The sequence below is a fragment of the Chelonoidis abingdonii genome, chromosome 2 (genome assembly GCF_003597395.2).
Source record: "Chelonoidis abingdonii isolate Lonesome George chromosome 2, CheloAbing_2.0, whole genome shotgun sequence".
Taxonomy (NCBI): Eukaryota; Metazoa; Chordata; order Testudines; family Testudinidae; genus Chelonoidis; species Chelonoidis abingdonii.
In genome coordinates, this window is record NC_133770.1 from 15,772,883 (window position 1) to 15,791,428 (window position 18,546).

Genomic DNA, 18,546 nt, shown 5'->3' on the forward strand with positions numbered 1-18,546 from the left:
GCTCTGTTCCAGTGCATGAGGTAAGAGGAAAGGACATATACCACAAAAAAATTGCTAGGGGCTCTCCCATGCTAAATCTCATGATATGACTATGTTACAAAAGAGAGCTTTATTTTAATGAATAGGTAATGTTTAAAAATAATATCTCAAGTTTTATCTTATGAATAATTTTGTTGTAGATAACATGGTGATGGGCTGACAATAAACACAAAGAGGAACAGATAGAATTATTATCACAGGTGGTGGACGCGATATACAATGCATGGCAGTTTTTTCCTTTGTTATAATTCTTTGCTGAGATATTGTTGAGCCGAATTCAAAACACAGCAGCTTCCTTAGAGAAAGATTGATCAATTTGTTTTCCTCATCTTTGCCCCTGTTGCCCACAAGCTTGATGAAAACAGTCTCTCTGAAGGCAGCACAGTAGATTTGGGAAATTCTGCAGAGCTACTGGAACAGATCCCCGAGCTGGCTGATGATTTAATGGAACCTGAGAACTGTTTTCCAGAAGGTAAGGACCTGCTTACTTCACTGTGATTGTAAAGTGTAAAACATGCCCCCACATTAACACTGAGGTGTTCTGGCTACTTACATTAGTATTTCACCAATGTACTTCATTTCACAGATACTCTTATGCTCCAAACACATACGCAATAGGCAGCAGTTACTTGTTAACATTTGTCTGTGAATTTCTAAAGCCTGATAAGACTGGAAGCCTAAATTGCTGCACAGCTTTTAGCTTGATAGGCTTTTTGCATCATACTTTGTGCTGTGCAGCTTATTTTATGAAGTTGTTTTGACCTGGCTTTGTGTCTTCAAAGACGTGTGTGTACTCAGAATTGGTACAGAACTAACCTGAGCTCACTGGAAGGTAATAGGTTAGTAGATACCACCTAGAAAGTTCATGATTCCCAGGAACTGATTTGTATTTATTTTTCTGGCTGCTCCTTACTGTTGTTTGAAAGTAGCTAAAATGTATTGTAAAAGACATTAAGATTAGCATGCTCACTAACTTCGATCTGACATGTGGTATGATACAAACAGGGCATTCAAGTAAATTATATTGGATAGTATCCTAATGCTTTTATGTATCCACCTTTAATATCAAAATATGCCAGCATTTTACCAATTTGAACTCCACCCATCACTGAAATGCAGAGATAAAGCACAACAACTGTATTGAGAGCCCTTAGCTTTAGCTAAATCCTTGAGGGAAATGTGTCTCAAATGTGGTTTCTTCTCAAAGTGAGTTTCTATTCCAATTGATTTTTCAATTAGATTCCACAGTTCCATTAGTTCTTTGTGGAGGAAAGACAGTTAGGTGAATTTTAGTTAATCAATGAGTTATATTCCTTAGAAAATTCAAGGAGTATTATACTCAGAAACAGAGCAGCTCAGATGGAATCAGACACGGATAATTCCCAGGATATTTGAGAGCATGTGAAATCAGCAGAAATGTGTGTCCGAGTGTGAGATGATTGAATGAGGTAAGGGAGCTCTGCAGGGCTTACAAATGTCTCTAGGACCTAAATATTTTCTTGGCAGCTCTGCTTAAAAGCAATAGTCAAAGAGTAATGCAGTTAACTGAAGATAGCATGTACTATGCTGTAGCTATTCCAGTCAATACAATAGATTAGATGTGGTGTTTCCATTCTCTCATAATAGACTTCTTATTGAGGCGAGTCCTATTCCTTACTGCAAAGTTGCAATTATAATGGCACACAAAAATCCTACATTAAAAGAACATTATTACAGGTGCAAAGTCAAGCATTCAAAAATTAGGGGTGCCAGAATTAAGGTTACTCATGCTTCATGGTACAGTCTTTAAGTAAAAGCTAACTAGGACCCTACCAAATTCACAGCCATGGAAAAACACGTCACAGACAGTGAAATCTGGTCTCCCTCCATGAAGTTTGGTCTTTTGTATGCTTTTACTGTATACTGTGCAGATTTCACAGGAGGGCCCAGCATTTCTCAAATTGGGGTTTCTGATCCAAAAGAGAATTGCAGGGGGGTCAAAAGGTTATTTTAGCAGGGTCATGGTATTGCCACCCTTACTTCTGTGCTGCCTTCAGAACCGGGTGGCTGGAGAGCGGCATTCATTGCCCAGAGGCCCAGCTCTGAAGGCAGCACTCTGCCAGCAGCAGCACAGAAGGGCGGCAATACCATACTATGCCACCCTTACTTCTGCACTGCTGCCTTCAGAGCTGGGCGGCTGGAGAGTGGCAGTGGCTGACTGAGGGCCCAGCTCTGCAGGCAGCAGCGCAGAAGTAAGGGTGGCAGTACCATACCAGGCCATCCTTACTTCTGTGCTGCTGGTGGTGGTGGCTCTGCCTTTAGAGCTGGGATCCCTGCCAGGAGCCGCTGCTCTCCAGCAAGCCTCGTACCCCTAAGGCTGGGAGGTCTGCTGCCACCACTGAAAATAGGAAATGTAGGGTAGTGGTGGTCGGAGACTCTCTGCTGAGGAGGACGGAGGCGCCCATCTGTCGCCCTGACATTTCATCTCGGGAGGTATGCTGCCTGCCGGGGGCCCGTATCCGAAATGTTACAGAGGCATTGTCGAGGATTATCCGGCCTTCTGACTACCACCCCATGCTACTCATCCATGTGGGCACAAATGATACTGCGAGGTGTGACACTGAGCGGATCAAGAGTCACTACAGGGCTCTGGGAGTACGGGTGAAGGAATTTGGAGCGCAGGTGGTATTCTCTTCGATTCTTCCTGTCAAAGGTAGGGGCCCGGGCAGAGACAGATGCATCATGGAGGTGAATGCCTGGCTGCGAAGATGGTGTCGCCAGGAGGGCTTTGGCTTCCTCAACCACGGGATGGTATTCGAGGAAGGACTGCTAGGCAGAGATGGCATTCACCTGCTGAGGAGGGGAGAGACCCTATTTGCACACAGACTGGCTAACCTAGTGAGGAGGAAAATGGGTTGGGGCTGGGCCACTAGCTAGGGCTGGCCTGTAAACTGACCGAACCTGCCAGCCTCATTAATGGGCTAAAAGCTTGGGTGAAAGTGCGTACGGGAGGGTGGATGCGCAGAGACCAGGAGGGGAGAGTAGGCTCAGAAGGAGCCAGGAACCTGCTACCCTGTTGCCATTGTGGCCTGTGTTAGGCCAAACCTCTAAATAATCTGTAAATAATTGGAGCTTGATGGTGAGGACCGGACACAGGAATAAAGAGTGTGGATGTTACACCAGCTTGAAGTGGTCCTGACTTATTGGGGAGTGAGGCCAGGAGGGTGAACCCAGCGGGGCGCAGAGAGCACGCCTGTTACACCATCCTTGTTGCCCTTCTCTGAACCTTTTCAAGTACCACTATATACTTTTTGAGGTGGGGTGACCAGAAGTTGACACAATATTCAAGGTGTAGCTGCACCATGGATTTTTATAGTGGTATTATGATATTTTCTGTCTAATTTTCTCTTCCTTTCCTAATAGTTCCTAACATACCATTAGCCTTTTTGATTGCTGCTGTGCATTGACCAGATGTTTTCAGAAAACCATCCACCGTGACTCCATGATCTGTTTCTTGGGTGGTAACAGCTAGTTTAGACCCCATCATTTTGAATGTATAACTGGGATTATGTTTTACAATGTGCATTACTTTGCATTTATCAACACTGAATTTCATCTGCCATTTTGTCGGCCAGTCACCCAGTTTTCTGAGATCCCTCTGTAACTGCTTGCAGTCTACTTTGGACTGAACTATCTTGAATAATGTATCATCTGCAAACTTTGCCACTTCACTGTTCACCTCCTTTTCCACATCATTGAGTATGTTGAACGGCACTAGTCACAGTTCAGCTCTTTAGGAGACACTACTGTTCACCTCTCTCCATGATGAAAACTGCAAACCGTGGCCACTGGGAGCTGCGGGCAGCCATGCAAATGTAAACAAACTGTCTTGTGGCCTGCCTGCGGATTACCCTGACAGGCTGCATGGTGTTGCCCACCATTGATGAAAACTGACCATTTATTCCTACTTGTTTCCTATCTTTCAACCAGTTACTAATCCATGAGAAAACCTCCCTCTTATCCCATGGCTATCTAGGGCACGTTTACACTTAAAATGCTGCATCGGTGCCGCTGCACCACTGTAGGGCTTTAATGAAGAAGCTCTAAGCTGAGGAAAGAGAGCTCTCTCATCATCTTAGTTAATCCACCTTCCTGAGAGGCAGTAGCTATGTCAGTGGGAAAAGCTCTCCCGCCAAAATAGCACTGTCTACATGGGGCATTAGGCTGGGATAAGTATGTTGCTCTGGGATACGGATTTTTCACACCCCTGAGCAACGCAATTATACCTGTATAGGTCTGTATTGTAGACCAGACCTTAGTTTTAATAAGAGCCTTTAATAAGGGACTTTATCAAAGACATTCTGAAAATTCAAGTACAGTATATTGACTGGATCACCCTTCTCCTCGTGCTTGTTGACTCCCTCAAAGAATTATCATAGATTGGTGAGGCATGACATCCCTTTACAAAAGCTGTGTTGACTCTTGCCCAACAAAGTGTGCTTTTCTGTGTGTATGATGATTCTGTTCTTTATAATCATTTATATCAGTTTTCCCGGTACATTAGACTTACCAGCCTTTAAGTCCCAAAATCTCCTCTGGAGTCCTGTTTACAACTCTGTGTTACATTAGTTAATTTTCAATCATCTGGTGCAGAGACTGATTTCGGTGACAGGTTACTACAGTTCTGCAATTTCATTTCTGAGTCCCTTCAGAACTCCTGGTGAATACCATCTGATCCTGGTTACTTATTACTGTTTAACGTATCAATTTGTTTTAAAACCTCTTCTACTGACATATCGATTTGGGACAGTACTTCAGATTTGTCACCCCAACAGAATAGCTGTGATGTGGGTATCTGCCCCATATCTTCTGCAGTGAAGACTGTTGCAAAGAATTCATTTAGCTTCTTTGCCTTGGTCTTGTCTTTCTTGAGTGCTCCTAGGACACCTTTGTCGTCTGGTGGCCCCTCTGCCTGTTTGGCAGGCTTCCTGCTTCTGATGTACTTTAAAAAATTCTTATTGATAGTTTTTTCATCTTTAGCTAGTTGCTTCTCAAATTTTTCTTAGCCTGCCATATTATATTTGTACATTTTACTTGCCAGAGTTTGTGTTCCTTCCTATTTTCTTGATTAGGATTTGACTTCCAAATTTTAAAGGATGCCTTTTTGCCTCTGACACCCTCCACTACTTTGCTGGTTAGCCATGGTGGTATTCTTTTGGTTCTCCAACTGTCTTTTTTGATTTGGGGTATATATTTAGTCTGAATCTCTATTATGGGACTTTTAAGTGGCCTCCATGCTGCTTACAGCCATTTTACCCTTGTGACTGCTATTTTTATTTTCTGTCTAACTAGCATTCTCATGCTTGTGTAGTTCCCCTTTTTAAAGTTATATGTCATTGTGATTGGGGTTTTTTTGGTATTTCCCTCTCTACAAGGATGCTAAATTTCATTGCATTGTGGTCAGCTATAGCTACCTCTTGGACCAGATCCTGTGCTCCACTTAGGACTAAATTAAGTATTGCCTTTCCCCTTGTGGGTTCCGGGACTAGCTGCTCCAAGAAGCAATCATTTATGATGTTATCTCTGTGTCATGCCCTGAGGCAACATTTACCCAGTTGAAGTTACACATTGTTACTGAGTTTTCTGGCCTCTCTAAGTATTTCACAGTCACTATCATTATCCTGGTCAGATGGATAGTGTATATTTCTACTGCTATATTCTTAACATTCACTAAGGTTTGTCCAGGAAATTGCCATACCTGTTACACTTTGAATTTATTTTAGGTAGTTATATGGACCTTCTTTTCTATAGTATCTGAGTGCTTCACAATCTTTAATGTATTTATCCTCACAACACCCCTATGAGGTAGGAAAGTACTATTATCCCCCTTTTACAGATAGGAAACTGAGGCCCAGAGAGTCAAAGACTTGTCTACATTTGAAAGGAAGGTTCTCTCATCACAGCAGGTAATCTACCTCCCTGAGAGATGGTAGCTAGGTCGATGGAAGAATTCTTCAGTCTACACAGGGACATAGGTGGGCTTAACTATGCTGTTCAGCTACATGGATTTTTCAGATCCCTGAGCGACGTAGTTATAACAACCTAATTTTCTAGCGTAGGCCAGGCCTAAGTGACTTGCCCAAAGTCACACAGGAAACCTGTGCTAGAGCACATTTGTACTCAGGTCTCTCAAGTTCTAGGCTGGTACCCTAACCATTGGGCTGCACTTTCTGTCTGAGGCCTGAGGCCTTTGTGCTTCGGAACAGCCTACCCTCACCTTCCTTTGATCAGATTATCTTTTTTTAATTAATAAGTTCTGTGGTACCTTAATTCCAGGAATCTGCCCTCACCAAAGCTGAGAATGGTATTGAGAGTACTGGTAAAATACCGCCAAGAATCTTTACACTGATCCCGCTACACTGTTTATGTCTAGACAACATAACATGATAGGCCTGGTAGCACTGGTAAAGCATTACCGGTACTCCCTATACTATTAAAAACTAGTGGAAGGATGCTCTGGAAAGAACTGGCATCTTTAAATGGTTTTGATAATTTTTTAGTACTGGAGTAGAAGCAGGAGTAGATAAGGAGAAATGGAGAAGAGGATGATAGAAAAAAGAAAGAGGAAAGAGTTTACAGTGTCTCGGAGCTTTCTAATAGTCCCAGATGTGAAAAATACACATGGTGGGCCCTTGGTCCCAGGGGGGAGGGATAGCTCAGTGGTTTGAGCATTAACCAGCTAAACCCAGGGTTGTGAATTTAATCCTTGAGAGGGCCACTTAGGGATCTAGGGTAAAATCAATACTTGGTCCTGCTAGTGAAGGCAGGGGGCTGGACTCAATGATCTTTCAGGGTCCCTTCCAGTTCTATAAGATAGGTATATCTCCTATTATTATTTACTCTTGGCTGCTTTTTTCCCCTTTTTAGTCTGTGTCCGATTCTTCCCTTGCTGTTCAGTGGACACCACAACATTTTCAGGCAAAATTTGGTGGAGGCTGAGGAAAACCTGCTACAGAATAGTTGAACACAACTGGTTTGAAACTTTCATCATATTCATGATCCTGCTGAGCAGCGGCACGCTGGTAAATTTAGCATAATCTCTCTTTAGGTCTAAAGTGTATGTGTATCTAAAGGAAAGAGACGATGGGCTGGTTACATTCCACTTCAGGAAAACTCACCCCTTGCTGCTTGTTTCCCTGAAGATGATTAGTTTGGGAATAAAACTTGTCTTGTCCCTTGGTAAATTCACTGTCCTGTCTCAACATTTTACAAAGATGTTTATTAAAAACTTAGGTCCAGACCCTTACACTCTTACTCCCATGCAGTAGTACTTTAATCCATGAATAGTCCAATGGCAGCCAAACACCACATGAGTTAGGGGAGCTCAGAGATGCAGCAGTAGTTGTGAAGATTGTCTTCTTCACACGTTGATTTCTTGAGGACCAGACTGTTGCATTTTGAAGGACTGTCGGAGGTCACCCCTTGCTGGCTTTCACTAGCTCAGAGAGACACAAATCTCTTTCTTAAGGTGTGACCCAGATGTTCCTTAGAGCATGGAATTCAGAAGCAGGTCCAGGAAGGTCAGGCCCACCCTCCCTTTCTCTTATGCTGTCGGGAGAAAGGAGAGATCTGAAAATATTTTTTTCTGTTGTAACATGGGGTTCCAGTATGGAAAAGATTGAGAGCCACACCTTTGTTGCTTCCATGCATGTGATGTTACCAAACTCAATCAATCCTGGCTAGATGATTATTTCCCTGAGTTCTACTTTGGGATCCTCTGCCACAGAGGTTTCACCCCATACTCAAATTATCTTTTATGCAAAGTAAGATGAGAATCTTAATTGCTGCCTTTGGCTGTTCAGAATGTTAGCATTCAACTTTTGGCTTATGTGTATTGGGCTGATTAACCAGTTTGCTATCTGGAACAATTATACAGGCTCTGTATATATGGACTGAGTTTGGAACTGACCACTGTACCATTCATTCATCCCTAATTTTTCTTTCCCTTTTGCGTTCCCCACAGTCCAAATTCAGGTAAAAAAAAAAAAAAAAAAGCACATTTGTGATTGTTCTTTAGGCCCTGATCCTGCAAGCACTTATGCACATGGGTGACTTTACACATGTGAGGAACACTACTGAAGTCAATGGCACTCACAGATGTAAAGTTAAGCATATGCAGATGTCTTTGCAGGATGGGGGCCTTATATTGTTATTTAGAAACAACGTGCTAAAAACTCTCCGTCAGGCTAACAAACACTGAACCAGTTCAGACACAAGAGAGTCTTGTAAATTTAGAATATAAAATATCAGTGTCCTACTGCTTGATGTCTGGTTAATTTGAAATATTTTCTCAGGGAAAAAAAGTTAAATTATGAGCATAACCCTATGTATTCATTTTATTTTTGCCATGCCTATTATTTCATATCTTAATTAGATTTTGAATGGAGTAGTAATAGTTTTCACTAGCTCTCAGTAGCATAGCACTTTTTTCTTGGATCTCAAAACATTTTACAAATGTTAAGTAAACCTGTCAACATGCCTGGGAAAGAAGTATTATTATCCCCAATGTACAGCTGCGTAAACTAGAAATAAGGGTTAACTAGCTTAGCCAAGGTTAGAATCATAGAATTATAGATTATTAGGGTTGGAAGGGTCACATAGCAAATTAGTGATAGGGCAAGGAATAAAACAAGCAATCACCATAGTTACCTGTCCTCTGCTCTATGTTCTATTCCTTAAAAAACACGGTCTCCTAGAGTGAAGGGAGCATATGATAATGCATTGATAATACTGGTGTAAAATCTATTGGGACTTGATCAGATTGAATACACTGTTTGGACTGTTCTGGGGAAATCTGGAATATGGTTGTGGGACACTTTGTAATAAATTAATCCTCTAAAGAGCTATTAATACCCAAGAAGTCTGGAGTTTATTTGAGAAGCCCCTTGAAGAAAAAGGAAACTGAGGCAGGGCATCTCCAGAGCACCTCAGGCCACGAGGTGGTGCATGGGAGGTGGTCAATGAGTTACAGGGATTTTCAAAAGTGCATAAGGGATTTAAAAGCACAACTCCTGTTGCCACATCAATACTTTTGAAAATCTCCCCCAAAATCAATTTACTGTATAAAAATAAAGGGAAATAAATACAGCTTTCATGCCTAGGATTTCCTTCTATTTAACAGTCAGGTTATCCAGAAAAGACACCTCCATTACGTAAATCCTAATATTTCTGCTTGGCCACCAAGTTACAGTTTTAAGTGCATCTTCATAATGAACAATTGCCTACAGGAAAACAGATAGTTACTCATTACTTTTAAAAATACAAAATATACATTTACTGTGGCTTCTGGTGTAAGTGACATCAAATCAAACAATACTGTAGACTTGCACTATAATATGAACATTTTCCACTGCAGTACTGCAGAGCAGTTCCAAAGCGATATTTTGTACTTCCAGGCATTTGAAGATATTTACCTTGAAGAGAGAAAAAACATTAAAACCCTGTTGGAATATGCTGACAAAATTTTCACTTACATCTTTGTCCTGGAGATGTTTCTGAAATGGGTGGCTTATGGCTTCAAGAAATATTTCACCAATGCCTGGTGTTGGCTCGAATTCCTAATTGTAGATGTAAGTATCACTTTTGAAATATTATGTTTCTTGTGTTGATTATGCAGCATGCAGGAATGTAGATGAAGTTAGTTGACATTCAAATTCATGGTAATGACTTAAAATATTTACAAGTTGTTATGACTTAACAGTTCCTTTCAATGCAAAACAATCAGCAAAAGTATCTATGTGAATTCATTTGCCATAGAAAAATCTCAGTGTAGCATAATAGCAACCATACAATTACGTTTCCCTTTCAACCTTATTGAAATGAAATGACCTTCGTCTCTTAATGTTAACGAGGTTCCCCCTCTGTCCTGTTAAGTCTGCCAGTACTTGCACTTGTGAAATGATTGACCTCGTTCTGACAGTAAGAAGCAACCTTACATGAACCTAGATGTAAAATGCAATGCTTGGTATCTCATTGAGCATCCTCTGGCAACCAGTGTGCCAAAATGAAAACCAACGTTGTATCATTACACTGAGGTGTTACAGTGCTAATTTAAGTCACACTTCATTTTGAGCCATAAGAACTCACTCTGTCTCTTAGCATTTCACATCTCATTCCACACTCCAGGCTCGCACCAGGTCTGGTTACCTCTGACTGGGTGGCACATGACCTCAGCCCACTAGGCTTTCAGCAGATTAGAGAAGCTATCCCTTGGCATGGTTTCCTAGCGGGACTGCCAGAGGTACATAACATGTTCAGTACCATCTTCCAAGTATTTACAAGTGAAAGAGTCCAGGAGATGAAGGCATGAAAAGTTTTCTAGGACTGAAAGTGGTTTCTCCAGGACAAAGTCTTACAAACGAATCTGATTCCCTCGTGCCTTCAGATACTGAAATTCACTGTTCTTAGTTTTCCTGACAGGGAAATCTTTAAAACTAGACAGCAAGGCCAAATAAAGGCAAGCCCACACTACAGGAATGATAGATCCAGATTTTTACCCTTTCTTCCCCCCAGGTTCAGGGTCTTTGGGTGCTGGTTACAGATAAGGACCAGCTGCAAACCATGTAAATCCCAAAGTACCAGAGTGCTTGGATGTGGGCTTTGAGCCTGTATCTTCAGCTTATGAACATGGCTGGTGAATTCACTTAAGACTAAATACACTGGGCCAAGGCTTCTATTTTTTTACAGATGAGCAGGAATTTTTAATTAAAGTGTATCAAAAATGGGCTAATTGTTGCAATTATCTCCTTGGCACTCTTACTAGCTTGACATATTTGTGCCTAAGGCTGGTGAAGCCCTACACACATGTCATTTATTTACTTTTAACAAATGGTGTTTTTCCATTTTATACCAGAACCTTGTGTCTAGGGATAACTGTACTTTCTTTGACCCCAATCCAAAAAAGCACTTCACTGGAGCTACTCAAGTGTTTAATGTTATGAAGGTGCTTACGTGTATTGCTTGATCAGGGCTTTCCCAGAGCTTTAAAAGATTTCATCAAGTTCGTTAAATTATATCTCTCTCTTCCTCCTATATATTCTGAGAAACCTCATAAAGAGAATGAATTTATTTTTCACAAAATAGCTTCAGTGACAGAGCAAGGCATGGTTTAATGGTTTGACCACAAGATTGGTTTGACCACCAACTCCTGAGTTGTTATCCCGAGAATGGCTCCTATCTATGGCTTTGGTCAAGTCACATAACATTTTTGCCTTGGTTTCTCCATCTGCAGAATGGGGATAACAGGAATTACCCTTTCATGGGCATTCGGAGGATTAATTTCAGAAATCAATGTCTGTAAAGTGCTTTGGAAAATAGGAAGTACCACATGAGTGCTGAGTATTATCATTACTATAAACAGAGGTTCTTAGTAAGAAGAATTGCAGTTTGCACATCGAATGCATTGGAACAATTTGGAGCTTTAATGCGGCTTCATTATAAACAGTTTCAAATGAGTTTCACAGTTGTTATAAATACATACCTATTATAGCATTACATGGGTAGCATTTAATTAATACCAAAGGAAATAAAACTGAGTGCCCAAGCTAAAATTCTGTCCTCATGTGGAAATCTCTCATTTAATAAGAGTGACTTGTGTATCCAAAGTCAGCATCTGACCCAGAAAGTTTATGTACAGTTCATGTATTACAGAAAGTTTATGTATTATCGCTTTGAATAATGTACATGTAACACTGTCACACTGAACATTTACTCTCAAGTCTTTCTGGTTATCTAGACCTTTTGGTTTCTTAAAATATATTTGAAGTTTTGCTTTTGCAAATCCATTTAGTTAACCAAAAATTGCCTCTTAGTTGAGACACTCATGTTACTTAACTGACCCAAAGAAGTCACTTGTCTATAGTGTTCCCAGTTAACAGCTTTTCCTCTTGCATCTTTCTGATCCGCACCTCATTTTCCGATGATGTTTATGAAAGTCCTGCACTGATTTTTGAAGATTTTAACAGATGCTCCTCTACAGGCTGTATTGTTTACTCACACTGTATGACTCTGAATTGGCACAGTGACATGCTCTGATTTTCCTATGCAAATTTTTCCTTTTAAGTTTAATTTCTTCTGTCCTTTTAGAACTAAATCTACGGCCACTGAACTGAGTCGGGGACTGAAAGGATGAATTAACTGTCCAAAGAAACAGATGAGCCATTTGTCTGGCTTTCTGAATTGTACACCTCTACCTCAATATAACGTTGTCCTTGGGAGCCAAAAAATCTTACCACATTATAGGTGAAACCACATTATATCGAACTTGCTTTGATCCACCAGAGTGCGCAGTCCAGCCCTGCCAGAGTGCTGCTTTACCGTGTTATATCCGAATTCGTGTTATATCGAGTCATGTTATATTGGGGTAGCGGTGTGTTTGTTATTGAGAATTAATCATTTAAAAATTATTGATTTGCCAATTGTTCATGAGCAATTTATTGTCAATATTCAAAATTCAACATGTGTTGGCTGATTTTTCATTGGAGATGTCAGTCACATGGTATCATCTGTGTTTTCTGGTTGTACTAATGTAACTCTTGCAATCAATTTTCCAATACTGACACAATCAGTTTAGAATTTTCTTTCAGCAAATATTCACTGATATTCACTTAAAATTCTATTTCTACAAACATTTCTGCTAGGAAATTAGCTTACTAGAATCTACATGATAAGAACACAAAGGGGACATAGATCATGTCCCGTGCATTATTTAAGAAAATATTTGAGGGATATTTTTGAGGTACTTATTCAGCTCTGTGACAGACCTTTGACACTGATTTATGCCTATGGAAGAGCAGTGACTATCTCATAACTGTGGATTAGTAAACTAGATTCTGGATATCAAAGCCTGGACACCAATATTCCACAGTAGTCCGCATACTGGAGGCTATTTTTGCCAGATATAGAATCCTGAAGGATGATCTCTGATAATGGGCCTCAAAACATCTCAAAGGAATGTTCCAATTTAACAAAAAAAATAAAAAAGAGTTTTTAAACACATTGCAATACAATAAGCCCATGTTAACAGCATTGCAACAGATGTGTTGGGGAAAATGGCCAAAAAGCAAATGCACACTCATTAAAATCCAGGACTGATGGGAGGGACCTTTCCAGGAGTCTACTCAAATACTGGATACACCTACCTAGTTTGCAAGTGTACTGCTAAAGACAAATCTAATGCAGTCAATTTACAGCGAACATGGATTTTTATGTGCACATGATGCAGGATGATGGCCAGTGTAAACCCACAGTTGATCTCAACTAGGAATACATTCAGAGATGGTAAAAAGTCTGAAGCTTAAATAGGTGTGAATATCATTCTGATTGGCACTAGATAGACAAAAACAGTTTTTATGCGCAATTACCCTTGTTCAAATGTACATACCTATACTCACACAAAGAATAGCCATTTATATAAACATTTATACTAACAAAAACTTAGAATCGTAGAAAGGTAGAACTGGAAGGGACCTCAAGAAGTCACCTAGTCCAGCCCCCCGCACTGAGGCAGGACCACATACACCTAGATCATTCTTGACAAGTGGCTGTCTAACATATTCTTAAAAACCTCCAGTGATGGGGATTCTGCAATCTCCATTTGAAGCCTATGCCAGTGCTTAACTGTATTTATAATTAGAACTTTTTTCCTAATATCTACCCTAAATCACCAGTGCTGCAGATTAATCCCATTACTTCTTGTCCTGCCTTCAGTGGATGTGAAGAACAGCTGATCATTGTCCTCTTAATAACAGCCCTTAATAAATATATTTGAAAACTGTTATCAGGTCCCTCCTCAGTCTTCTTTTCTCAAGGCTAAATGTTCCCAGTCTTTTTTAACTTTTCCTCATAGGTCAGGTTTTCTAAACCTTGTGTAATTTTTCTTGCTCTCCTCTGCGCTCTTTCCAATTTGTCCACATCTTTCTTAAAGTGTGGCAGCCAGAACTGGACACAGTTCTCCAGCAGAGGCGTCACCACTGCGGAGTAGAGCAGACAGTTACCTCCAAGATGTTACATATGACACTCCTACTAATACGCCTCAGCATAGTATTAGCCTTTTTTTTTTTTTTGCAACTGCATCACATTGCTGGCTCACATTCAATTTATGATGCACTATAACCCCCAGATCCTTTTCAGCAGTGCTACTCCATAGCCAGTTATTTCCCATTTTGTAGATGTTCATTTGATTTTTTTTCTTCCCAAATATAGTACTTTGCACTAGTCTTCATTGAATTTCATCTTGTTGATTTCAAGTCAATTCTCCAATTTGTCAGGGTCATTTTGAATTCTAATCCTCTCCTCCAAAGTGCTAGCAACCTCTCCCTGGATGATATCATCCACAAGTTTTATAAGCATACGTTCCACTCTATTATGCAAGTCATTAAGACTGGACATAGGACAAACTCCTGTTGGACCCCACTAGATATATTCCCACAGTTTGACAGCAAACCATTGATAACTACTCTTTAAGTATGGTCTTTCAGTCAGATCTGCACCCACTATATAGTAACTGCATCTCAACCACATTTCCCTAGTGTTCTTATGAGAATGTTATGTGGGACTGTGCCAAAAGCCTTAATAAAATCAAGATATGTGATGTCCACTAGGCCAATAACCCAAGCAAAAGGAAGAAATTAGATTGGTTTGGCATGACTTGTTTTCGACAAATCCATGTCTGCAATTTACTTATAACTCTTTTGTCCTCTAGGCTTTTACAAATTGATTGTTTAATAATTTGTTCCAGTATCTTTCCAGGTATAGAAGTTAGGTACTATATTTGTCCTTCTCCAGTCCTCTGGGACCTCACCCATCCTCCATGAGTTATCAAAGATAATACCAGATAGTTCCTTAAAGTACTCTAGGATATATTACATCAGGCCCTGCTAACTTGAGTACATCTAACTTATCAAAATATTCTTGTTCAAACACAGCAGATTAATAAAGGAGCATGAACATGGCCAAAGTTAGGAACTGTGTAGAATTCAAATAAATGTTTGTGAATGTTGTTTTTTTTTTTGAGTGTGTTTGCTCAGCTCTGTATGTAGGCATCCAGAAACAGCTGAAGATACAACAAAACCCAATGCTGTGAATTTTTACAGGAGCAGCTAGACTCCATCAACCATATATGTTTTTGTACTGCTTGATGTTCCTTTCAGTCATTTTCTCCAATCTAGTAACATTATCTCAGCCTTATCTAGTTTGAGTTTCAGCCAGCTAGCTCTAATCCATTCCCCAAGTTTTGTTGACACTGTATATGTCATTCCATTCAACTAGCAGGTTCACAAAAAAAATGGCAGTCTAGAGACCAGTGTCATTCAAATACTTAGAGAACTTCAAGATGTCATTCAAATACTTAGGGAATTTCAGTCTGTAACTTCTTCACTAACCATACCCCAATGGATCTATGCACACATTGTACAAGGAGGGAACAGAACAGTACCCTTGAGAACCTTTCACAAAAGACTTTTTGGAGAAGATGAATAATGGCCCTAATCTATGTTCAAAAAAAAAAAAAAGTAGTCACTTTTTCAAATTCTGTAAACATCTGCAGCACACTCAACAAATTCACATCGTCAGTGGTATCTGTGTCAGCTTATTATATCAGCACAGGCACATAATCTTCATCCATCTCCAAAAGATCATCAACCAATCATCACCAAAGCAGCTTCTGTAATATCATCATCACCCTGGCAAATCTCAGAAGATATGGTCTCCTTGCAGATTAAGCACCACCTACATCTCTAGCTAGGTCATTAAGGTGGTCTGGCTGGATATTCAGTTTATGTCCATAACTGGCAATCTTATCACACCTCCAAAGATTTTGGCACCCACATAATCACTAGCTGTGTGGCAGCAATCATTGGTGAACACTTTGGAATTTCTTGGTTTTCCATTCTAATAATATATCCATACCAAGAAAGCCACCAAACCAAACATGCTGATGGAGGCAGTTGCTGGGTTTGGCTTTAAATATCCTCATTTCTGATCTTGTCCTGCCTCTTGATATGGAGCAGCTGATGTTCTTCTGCTTTCATCAGTGCCCACAGTTAACTTCTGTGTAATAGAGTTGATATAACTGTCATTCTATAGATTTGCAGCTTTGTAGCAAGCTTGATGTTGCAACATCCCCGTAGAGGCTGCTGAAGTACTGCCTATGTCACTGCCCATATATTTGACAGTTGCCACCTGTTCAATGTCTGGCCCAGACAGGTTAATACTGATCTGATTGTAATCTAGAGGTTTCTTGATGGTAATGACCAGGGACTGAGTTTTATCCGGCTTAAACAGCAAACCATTCTGTGGTGCTTCTTACCCAACTAGATCGGCCATCAGGTTCAGCAGTTCACCAGACTGAGCCAAAAAGACAATCTCATCAGTGTATTGAAGCAGAATGGTGTTTAGCTCAACATCACCAATAGCTGCCTCCTCAACCTTATCCATTAACCAATTAATGCTAATATTGAACAATGATGGTGACCGAATCTAGCCTTGCCAAACTCTTGTGGAGATAGGAAACCATGCCATGTATCTGCCATTGACTGAGATGCAACTTGCCATTCCATTATAGAGCTCTTTTTTCAATGACATTATCTCCCCAGGGACACAGAGTCACCTCATCAGGTCCCACAAACTTGCTCAATGCACTGAATCAGAGGTCAGATGGGAGTTTATAACAAGTGCTGTGCATGGCTTATTGAATTCAGTCATCTTTTCACAAAGCTGTTTCAAACTAAAGATCTGGTTGACAGCGGAACAACCATACATCTAAGGCCTGGTCTACACTGGCGGAGGGGGGTCGATTTAAGATACGCAACTTCAGCTACGAGAATAGCGTAGCTGAAGTCGACGTATCTTAGATCAACTTAGATTGACTTACTTCGCGTCCTCGCAGTGCGGGATTGACGGCTGCCGCTCCCCTGTCGACTCTGCTTCTGCCTTTCGCCCTGGTGGAGTTCCGGAGCACGCGTTCGGGGATTGATCACTACCCGCCGATCCAGCGGGTAATGTAGACATACCCTATAGCTGCACTGAGTTATCCCAATATGTGCCACAAAGAGCATTTGAGGCATTAACACAGAAGTGAAGACTTTCCCTGGGACTGATAAGAGCCTAACACCTTTATTGTCTGCCCTCTCGGTCTTTTTTAACAGAAGCAGAACAACATCTTAATAACATCATTGGGGATGATAGTAGTGCGCCAGGTGGTCTGGCAGAGCTTCTGCAGCCACAGTGCAATAATACTTTCACCTATCTTCAGCAACACAGACGTGATGTTATAAACCCCTGGTGTCATCCCTGACTTCAGCTTATGGACTGCAATCTGCATTTTTTCTTGGTTGAAGGAAGGTGGTTGTACCAGAACTTCCTGCTTCTCTTCAAGTGAAAGTGGGACTGCAGACAACAGACACTGACGAACTTGAGATGAGCTTCTGCTTACAAAAGTGTACCTTTGACTTTGATCACAGTCGTTAATGGGCCAAAATTAGCCCAATACAACCAAAAGCTCTTATTATAACCAAACAATCAAATTGCTTTCTGTTCTGAACTGTGTAAGGTCATCAAAGCATTAGAGACTGAAGTCTTACTCCCTTTGTCATCTCATGAAGGGTAGCATTGTTTCATGTCATCAGTGCTGACCACTGCTAGCTCTTGCAATGTCATCCATGGAAATGCTCACTGCAGTTGGAGCTCAGAAAAAGGTGAGGCTACAATCTGAGTTTTCAATGACACATTTGTCAAAAGCAAAAGCAAAGGCTGAATGGGTTTGACTTCAGAATGTCTTCAAGTCGTGTAAGAAAAATAAGGAATCCTGATGGTTGACTCAAGAGGACAGTTTAGAACCAACTGCCACCGGGCATGATCTCATAGAATCATAGAATATTAGGGTTGGAAGAGACCTCAGGAGGTCATCTAATCCAAAGCAGGACCAATGCCAACTAAATCATCCCAGCCAAGGCTTTGTCAAACCAGGCCTTAAACACCTCTAAAAAAGGAGATTCCACCACCTCCCTAGGTAACCCATTCCAGTGCTTCACCACCCCCCTAGTGAAATAGTGTTTCCTAATATCCAGCCTAGACCTCCCCCACTGCAACTTGAGACTATTGCTCCTTGTTCTATCATCTCCGGACCCTTTATTCAGCTTTGCGATTTTGACGAGGAAATGCGGCACCAGCTTCTCCATTAAAGAATCTGAATGGCAGCAACATCCAAAGCCTGCAGTATCAGTTGTATCAATGGGAAGATCATTCCAAGACATTGGTCAATTGTTCACTTCTGTGTTTTATACTCTGGCTTAAAACAAATTGACTCATAGACTTTAAGGTCAGAAGGGACCAATATGATCATCTAGTCTGACCTCCTGCACAAAGCAGGCCACAGAATCCTACCCATCCACTTCTATAACAAATTCCTAACCTATGTCTGAGTTATTGAAGTCTTCAAATTGTGGTTTGAAGACCTCAAGCTGCAGAGAA

The 18,546-nt window shown here is 40.8% G+C and overlaps 1 protein-coding gene across 1 annotated transcript in view; it reads left to right on the top strand.

Moving 5' to 3' along the window:
* LOC116838877 (sodium channel protein type 5 subunit alpha-like) overlaps nt 1-18,546 on the top strand; it is a 351,647-nt gene that overhangs the window by 252,001 nt on the left and 81,100 nt on the right. Inside the window, exons 19-21 of the mRNA XM_075062179.1 lie at nt 391-511; nt 6,946-7,100; nt 9,474-9,647. Of these exons, the coding sequence (XP_074918280.1) occupies nt 391-511; nt 6,946-7,100; nt 9,474-9,647 (450 nt within the window). The remainder of the gene's footprint in view (nt 1-390; nt 512-6,945; nt 7,101-9,473; nt 9,648-18,546) is intronic.